Source organism: Urocitellus parryii, chromosome 4, assembly GCF_045843805.1.
Source record: "Urocitellus parryii isolate mUroPar1 chromosome 4, mUroPar1.hap1, whole genome shotgun sequence".
Lineage (NCBI taxonomy): Eukaryota > Metazoa > Chordata > Mammalia > Rodentia > Sciuridae > Urocitellus > Urocitellus parryii.
In genome coordinates this window covers 17,189,169-17,198,665 of record NC_135534.1, presented here as the reverse complement: position 1 = coordinate 17,198,665, position 9,497 = coordinate 17,189,169, and the positions used below count along the sequence as shown (strand labels likewise).

General features: G+C 32.7%; 1 protein-coding gene across 1 annotated transcript; it reads left to right on the top strand.

The window, feature by feature from the left end:
* The first annotated feature begins 637 nt into the window (after nucleotides 1-637).
* Nucleotides 638-1,585, top strand: LOC113178306 (olfactory receptor 8H1-like). Its single transcript, XM_026382696.2, has one exon. The coding sequence runs from the start codon at nucleotides 638-640 to the stop codon at nucleotides 1,583-1,585; it is 948 nt and encodes a 315-aa protein (XP_026238481.2).
* Nucleotides 1,586-9,497: the final 7,912 nt, after the last annotated feature.

The window sequence follows — 9,497 nt, the reverse complement described above, 5'->3', positions numbered from 1 at the left end:
CTGGAAATTAATACTTGTGTGTACTCTAATTCTAATGTCCTTGCTAAGGTCCCCTAGAAGTGAAATGTATTTGTAATTACTGTTAAATGATAAGGGGATATTGAGGACAGCAAGTGATACTTTAAAACAGGGTTATATTATTCTTTATGACATAACCTTGCTCTGGTGTGTTCAAACTAATTACAAAAGGGAATATGGTATTCTGGGCACACTTTCTAGAATTGAAGTGTTTTGGTAGAATCACAGAGTCAGCATTTGATTGCTTTGACTTCAGGTGAATTATACATTTTCTGTGCCTATTTCTCATCAATATGTAGATAGTGGTAGTACATATGGTAACACATTTCAGGTGAACTAAATATATTAATAAAAAAGAGGGTTCAGAAAAATAGTGGGGTGATTCTACAACAGTAGAATGCCACCTTTAATTATTATACCATATCCAAATGTCAATTGATGTCTCTATCTATATTTGCCAATCAAATTTTTTCTAGTCCTAAGTTGTAAACTTTTATCAATTCCTAGAAACACTAAATTAATAATAAAATTATTGGGTCACTCCTATAGACAAAACCATTTTGAAACCTTTTCTGCTAAGTCTTGACTTTGGTTTTTCAACAGTGCAGAGGTACACACTATGAGCAGATGGAATAACACAAATGTGCCTGAATTCATCCTCATGGGACTGACAGATTCTGAAGAGATCCTTGTAGTCCTCTTCATGCTATTTCTCCTGATATACCTGATTACTGTGCTGGGGAATGTAGGCATGATATTGCTCATTTGCCTGGATCACCAGCTTCACACCCCCATGTATTTTTTCCTCACTCAGTTGTCATTCCTTGACCTCAGTTACTCCACTGTCATCACACCTAAAACCTTAGAGAACTTACTGACCTCCACCAAAAATATCTCATTCATGGGCTGCTTTGCTCAGATGTACTTCTTTGTCTTCTTGGGTGCTGCTGAGTGTTTCCTTCTCTCCTCAATGGCCTATGATCGCTATGTAGCTATCTGCCGTCCTCTACACTACCCAGTCATTATGTCCACAAGACTCTGCTGTGCCCTGCTTTTTGGATCCTATTTGATTGGCTTTATGGATTCCTCTGTCAATTTGCTTTGCATGAGCAGATTGAATTTCTGTGACTCCAATGTAATCCATCACTTTTTCTGTGACACATCCCCAGTTTTATCCCTGTCCTGCACGGATATATATGATACTCAAATCATGATCTTTATTTTTGCCGGTTGCACATTAATGGTGTCCCTTATTACAATATCTGTGTCCTATGTGTCCATTCTCTATACTATTTTGAAAATTAATTCCACTTCAGGAAAGCAGAAAGCCTTCTCTACCTGTGCCTCCCATCTCCTGGGAGTCACCATCTTTTATGGTACTATGATTTTTACTTATTTAAAACCAAATAAGTCCTATTCCTTGGGAAAGGATCAAGTGGCTTCTGTTTTTTATACTATTGTGATTCCCATGCTGAATCCACTAATCTATAGTCTTAGAAACAAAGAAGTGAAAAATGCTCTCATTAGAGTCATTCAGAAGAGAGAGGGCTCCAGGCAATTAAAGTGATGCTAAGGATTTTAATTCATCTTTATCTTTTTCATTTTTTTTCTATTGGGTATTTCCTTGATCTCTTGCTAAAAACAATTGAATCTATCATTTGTTATTTCTCTGGAACTGCCCTTTACTTAACCAAACAAGATCTTTGACATTTCTGGAAATATGTTTTGAGAAATCCACATCATAATTGGAAATCATTGAATGTGTGTTAAATCTATTATTTAAATATGTGTGTTTTTAAAGGCACCTGGAGTGAAAAATAAGAAAATATGAATGTCAATCTAAAAACTATATCATAAAATATTCTTTGAACACTCCCATTTCAAATAATTTTATAAGAAAAAGAGCTATGATTTTGGCACAAAGATAAGGCCTTTAGAAGTCACTCTATTCATAACAATAATAAGAAATACAACATGTGGTCAATAGCATTTTTTGGAATCAACAATTTAAGGATTTAGATTTTACATCTTATAGTTTTCTCACTGTACAACCCTTAAAAAGTCAATGACAGTTAAATGCTCAATTCACCCAAATTCACAAGTTAAATAATGATTCCATGAGCATCTGAGGACAGATGTAAACCATTTAAAGCAATAATGGTAAATGTTGACCATTAATACTAGACTTACATTTACATAATATTTTTAATGCATGATGCCATATTTGGATAATTTTTACTTTTTCTTTCATAAATTAGTTTTGGTTGACCAGGCTTAGTGGAATACACCTGTAATTCCAGCGGCTTTGGAGGCTGAGACAGGAGGATCACCAGTTCAATGCCAACCTCAGCAAAATGAGGCACTTAACAACTCAGTAAACCCTATTTCTAAATAAAATACAAAATTGGACTGGGGATGTAGCTCTGTGGTTGAGTGTCTCTGAATTCAATTCAGGGTACAAAAAAAAATTACTTCTGGTTAAATTAATTGAAAAACACTCAAATAGCTAAAAGGAAAAACTATCACTATTCCTAATTTTGAATTTAGAAAAAGGTAACATACTGAAGTACAAATTAAATCATGGGAAATATATATGCTAATGTTGAAGACAATTTAGTAGTAGTAAAAGATGTTAAGAAAAATAGAAACACTGTAGCAATTATTGACATATTTGTGACTTCCTTCTAGATTAGTAACTTAATTTATGTCTATATATTGCATATATAATGAGCATTTTTGTCATTTCCTATGTACTTCTTTACAGCTGTATTCTCTTGAATGCTTAATATTCAAAAGTATTTTTGTCTTTGAAAGCTTTTGGATAAATGGGTACAGGATCAAAATTACTCATCTACTGTTATATTTAAAAATCTGTGAGTAATGATATCTCATGTGTGTGTACCTTCTGAACATTTAAGAAAGTTCTTCTCTGTAACATATCCAGTAGGCTACTTCATTTCTTTTCTCCAGGTTCCTTTAATAATGTTATTTAAAAATAAATTTTTGAAGTAAATTTTGATTAATTTTCATTATATTTTTAATAAAGAAAAGCTATAATGCAAATAATTGTCAATGAATGTATACTTTGTGGTATTCCATAAACTTTAGTCAGTTAGAAAACTAAAATCTCCTTAAAAATTTTTATTGCATATTCTGAAATTGTAATGTTAATTTTCTTTCTGTTCTTTCAATGTTATTTTAGAAGGTATAGTTCCGCATCAAAAGGTTGAGACCAGGAGATTCCCAAGTTCCAGCTCAACCTCAGAAACTTAGCAAAATCCTGTCTCAAAAGAAACAAATAAAAAGGGCTAGAATGTAGCTCAATGACAAAGTACCCTGGATACATTCTCCAGTACGAGAAAAAGTATAATTCCCTTTTCTATTTATGTAATTATTTTTTAAAAATTGTATAATTACTACTGAGATTATTTATGCCAAATATTATTTATAGGTGATTATATGTTATTGTTTTAAATTTTACAGTGTTTTTGGTACAATTATCTTTGATAACTTTTCCCAAGTGCTTTTTGTGTGTTTAAAGTGAAATCTATTTTGAGTTAATTAATTAAACAATCTTCCCCTGATTCAAAGCTGCCAAAAAATGTATTGAAATCAATTAGACTTTATTATGTTTCTGTACATTTTTAATCTATTTCAAATTTTTCCTTATCCTACATCAATGATATAAAAATTATTATGATTTAGGTTTTCTTTGACATTTGTGATGTGCATAATTTGTTTGTAGGTATTTCTAGTTGGTTTTGTTTTCTATTAGAAGTAAGAATTTAATAAACATTTATTGTGTAAAAATGCTGTTTGGTTTCCTTTCTTACCCTCTATATTCCTTATTTCAATCCATTTCTTTATGGGTTCTTTTCACTTTTGTGGTTATTTTCATGAGATCTTGTTTCACATTGCTTTCATTTGTATTTATCTCTATGATTTAGAAATCTTTTGCTACATTTTGTGCTGGTACAGATGGTCAACAGAATCTACACATTAGAAGACAAGAGTAAGTTGAGGAAATTCTTGAAGTTTAATTAAATTAAGGCTGCATTTTCTCTTTATACTATGGATTAAAACGTATTTATATGATTTTTAAAAAATTTTCAATATAATCTATAGGTAATATGAAAGATTCAGCTATTTGCATTTACTCTATAAATTCATTAATATAGCATTGCAGATACAAGAACAATTTATCAGATGATAGGAACATGCTGGGGCCTGAAAATGTATTAGGACACAGGCTTTCTAGTTTAATAAAGGAATTCAGAAACAGAGTGGATCATCAGAGAGAAAAACATCCTTGAGCCAGAAGGGGTAGCACATGCATGTAATCTCAGTGGTTCAAGAGCCAGATGCAGGAAGGTCATGAGTTCAAAGACATTCTCAACAATTTAGCAAAGCCCTAAGTAATTTAGTAAGACCCTGTCTCTAAATATAAAACGTGCTGAGGATGTGACTCAGTAGTTAGGAGGCCCTGGGTTCAATCCCTGGAACCATAATAAAAGAATCATTGTGTATAAACTGCAGTTTGTCTGTATTAATCTTATACATCTTGCGTTGACTTGTTCAATAGGAATAGTTTGTGATGGCTAGTTTTTTTTCTTTCACAAGGTAATTGGGACCCTTACTTTCTCCCATTTTATTGCTCTATTACCCCCAATTCTTCTGTTCTACATGGTTAAAGAGAGTTCATTCAATGCTATCCACATTTCAGTCAGAGAGAAAGATGAGATTTTTACCTGGAAAACTACTGCAAAAATTATTTTTCATATGAATGGTTTTCATTAACTAATCTGTAATGGTGAGATTTTTACACTGAAAAAGTTATTGCAAACTGATCTCTTGAATGGTTTTTATTCAACAAATTAATTGCTCATACATATATATGTGTGTGTGTGTGTATATATATATATATATATATATATATATATACAGAGAGAGAGAGAGAGTTAGTAAGGGGTGGGGAGACCTACTCAGATTACCTATTCTGATATAACTTTAAAAGAACTGTACTTTTTCAAATTATCAAATTTATTAGCATGAGATTGTTTATAATATCTCTTATTCTGCTCTTAATATTTATGGACATCATAGTGGCATCTCATTTCATTCTTGATGTTGATAATGTTTTGTTTTGTTTCTTCTCTATGGTGACCATTGTTTATAAGGGCAAGATTAATATATTCTACCAAAAATGAAATGCATAAATTTAATTTTACTATTTTAATTTATGCTATTTGTAATAAATTTTACTTGTATGAATAGTTTAAAGCTAAATTACAACACTGTAGTATTGATTTAGTCTTTTATTTGTTAAAACAAAATTAAAATGTTGATTATTTGTTATATATATTTTTTTCATATTGTTGGTGTTTCTGTCTTTGCATAGATACAAATGTCCTTCAGCTGTCAAAATGACTGCTTGGAAAATAATTAAAGTATGAATCTCTTATAGTTAGAAATTATTATTAGTTACAAATTATTCAGCCTAAGTGTGTATATATATGTGTGTAAAGAGTGTGTATGTGATTTTCCTCAAAGGATTTTTTTGTATTTATATATTTGATAGTTTTTAAATTATTTCAATGAATGTTAAAATCTGGGTTGATATCTTTTATTACTATAAATATGAATCTTCATGATTCCTGTTATGTATATTTTCTTGTTCAAAATAAAATAAGTTTTGTAAATTTTTTTCTGTGTTTAATATGTATTTTCCTCTGAATGCTTTCACAATTTTTTATTTATCTTAGCTTTTCATTACTGAAATTAATCAGTCTGAGTTTCACTTCTTGTTTCCCTTTGGTTTCATTCACATTTATCCTTTCCAGGCTCCTCAGTCTTTTTGAATCAATGGTTTGATGCATTCCTTGTCTTCAGAAAAGTATAGACTACAATGCCTTATTATATTTATGCTGCTTTGTTCTTTGTGTCTATATTATACTACTTGCACACTTCTTGTACACTTCTATCTATATTAGAGTGCTTATGCACTACTTGCACACTTTTCCCCCCACTTTATTTTTTCTATTTGGTAAATATCTATTGGTTTATTTTCAAGCTTCTAGTGTGCATTTTCTTGCAAAGTCTGTACTGACTCTGTTGATGTCCTTTTGGAAGAACTTGTTTTCTTTGATTATGTGGGTGGGGGGAATGTGCATATTTTATTTACAATGTTTCACTGGACAGTGTATAATGTCCATTTTATCTGGAGAGATTGCTGGTTTGTCCATGCATGCTGTTTCCTCAATCCAGTAGAACTTTTTTTTCTTTTTTTTCCAAGTAATTGTCAATGACTTAATGAATGACTCACCACCAAGAACACATATATTTGAAACTCTAAATATTATTAGTCATTTTAATAACCACTTTTTAAAGTCCTGCAGAATAGACTTTGAGAATAATTATAAACTTGTCCATTTCATGTCTGTCTATTTTCTCCAGCTGCCTTCAGTTGGTTTTAACAGTTCCTTAAGATGTAACTAAGATATTCCTACATGTTTGTAAGGTGGTCATATCTTCCTCTCACCCTTTGCCCTGAGTGAAGTAAATTATGTGTTCCATGTCCTCTTGCTTTTCCTTGGAATTCAGATTATTTGGATCAATGCAAATTCAGCACTGGTATAGATTACAGAAAATTAAGGTGTTTTTTTTTTTTGGGGGGGGGGAGAGGTACTGGGGATTGAACTCAGGGAAACTTGACCACTGAGCTACAACCCCAGACCTATTTTGTATTTTATTTAGAGACAGGGTCACTTAGAATTGCTTGGCTCCTCAAATTGCTGAGGCTTGCTTTGAACTCGTGATCCTCCTATCTCATCCTCCAGAGCTGTTGGGATTACAGGCATGTGCTACCAGACTGTCTGATATATTTGTATTTTAAAATGAGCTTAGGGGAAAGTTGCTATGGAGGTTTCTACATACTGTATAGGAATAGGTTCTATATACATTTAAATGCTGTCCATTGCCATAACTTTAAATATTGCTTATGTGGATAACTCCCCACTCACCAGGGCAATATCAAGTTCTGAAACTTGAAAATGCAAAGGAATTTCTAAATCAGTCCAGACATGACTGATCTCAACCACTCTGCTCTTACCTTGCTTTCTCGATTCTTTCTTTCTTCCTATCTTCTTCCCTTTCTCTGTCTTCCTTTTCTTTTTTTTTATCGTTATCTTTTGAATCAATCAAACTCACAACTGGTAAACTCCATGAACTTTAATGAATGAAATAAATCATCAAATCCAAAGGAAACCACTTCTATAGAATTTTTAAATACACTCCTTTTCTTTCATTTTGTCACTGATTTACTAAATAACTTCAATACTTCCTAAAATATTATCTCAAAAATAAATGATGACCTGGGTGTGGTGGTTCATGTCTGTAATCCCAACAGCTCAGGAGGCTGGGGCAAGAGAATTGTGAGTTGGAAGCCAGCCTCAGCAACTTAGTGAGGCACTAAGCAACTCAGCTAGACCCTGTCTCTAAAAAAAGGTTGGAGATGTGGCTCAGTGGTCAAGTGACCCTGAGTTCAATTCCAGGTATGTTCCCTAAAGAAAAGAATGATAATATTGGTGAAATAAAAACAACTGTAATTCTTTCATTCTGTGTATTGTGAGTTTAAATGCAGAAACTGCATCCTTACAACTTAGATTTGAATTCTGCCATCACTCTTAAGCACTGTGTAGCATTGATCAAATTATTTAAGTGTTTCTTCATCTGTAATAAGATGTACTACTACCACCATTTATTGGATCATTATGAAGATCTCATGATTTAATACATGAGGCCCAGTATCTCATTAGCTACGAAATTATTAATATTATGAGGTAGTAAAAATACTTAAGACTATTAGGGTCTCAGTTTAGGTGTGAAAATATAACTGGCAAAGACAGTTTAATTGGAGAAAGCATGCAAATTCATTTCATAAAAGTTTTACATGACATAGTTAAAATGCCAAAATAAAGACTCACAGATCCTGAAGAAGTTATTTTTTTGATCTTTATATTCATGAAGAATTGACAGTTGGGTGACTGCTTCCCAGAAGCTCTGATGGCTCAGGAAGGAAGATTGTGAGTTCAAAGCCAGCCTCAAAAACTTATTGAAGCCCTAAGCAATTTAGTGTTAACCTGTCTCGAAATAAAATATTTTTAAAATGGCTAGAGATACGGCTTAACATTTATATATCCCTGGGTTCAACCCAGCTATCAAAAAATAAAAAAATTAAAAATTAAAAAAAAAGAATGGACATCACAGGTCACAGTCATGTAGAAATGTTATTGAATAGAAGAATATGATTGAGAAGAGAGTGCAGGAGGATGACTTCTTAAGGCCTTTCTCCTCAGATTCCTGGCCTTTTTGTATAGCTATTTTTTTTTCCAATGGGCATAGATCAGCACCCTTCTAAATTGGGGGTCAGATGATGAATATTCAGAGAAGGTTGGTCAGAAATTCTTTATAGCCATCTGTACACAGAAAGGTCTTGGAAGATCAGAGTGATATTTCTAGTGATATTTCTTGGGGGAATATCTAGGGATATTCTATCTAGTGATATTTAGTGATATTGCTTTGGGGAAGAGGAGCTGTAGTTTATGAACCCTGCCTTGAGGAGGAGGAATTCTGTGGCCTACCTGGGGGAGAAAGCAGAACACAAGAAAGGAGGGTGCTTCTAAGACCCTTGCAGCCTCCTTCATTTAGAGGTACTCAGCTTGCCAAGATGATACACTATGAAGCATCATGTACTGAGCCCCTGTTTTTCCATCTAAAACTGCATGAAAAGGTTTAAAAAAAAATTAAGAGCAGAGCTTGTGTGGAGATGAGAGCTGGATTAGTCCATGAGTGGCAGTTGATCTGCAAAGGGAGAGAAGGTAGATTAGGGAGAATGACAAAGGAGACCAAATCGAAGTCCTTTGAACAATCTAAGCACAAAAAGAACCAATCTCATGTCTTCCATGACTTCACTCAGTAAATAAATGTCATTCAGTTGTTTTGTTTTCCATTAACTGTTTCAGGTATATTTTTATCCTAGAGATATGACAGTGAGACATAGTAGACGTTTACTTATCTTTATGAAAGTTACAGTGACATAATAGAAGATCTTATATTAATGAAATACTCACAAGAAAAAAGTAATAAATAAAAGTCCTTAAATGATAAAAAGGCCAATGAGCACCAGGGAAGTCAAAGCATTATTTTAAAGCTAAAGTTAATTATCTGAAATATATAGAAAAAAAATTTATTGACTTGGGTGTTAAATGTAGTCGTTCCTTTACACTGACCTGGACAATGGCAAATGATGGGGGAATGGTTATTCCCATCATTTGACTTCTGTGGTATGGCTGCAAAAGGAAAGATAGTGTAAGTTTCCTATATTTAAACTTGACATGGATTTTTAACCAGTTATAAATGAGATCATCCTAGATACCTGTGCTCATATTTTATTTGTCCTCATAATGATTATATATTCTAAT

What these genes read in the sequence shown, in the direction of transcription:
- LOC113178306 (XM_026382696.2), top strand. Translation starts at nt 638, where the DNA reads ATGAGCAGATGGAATAACACAAATGTGCCTGAATTCATCCTCATGGGA.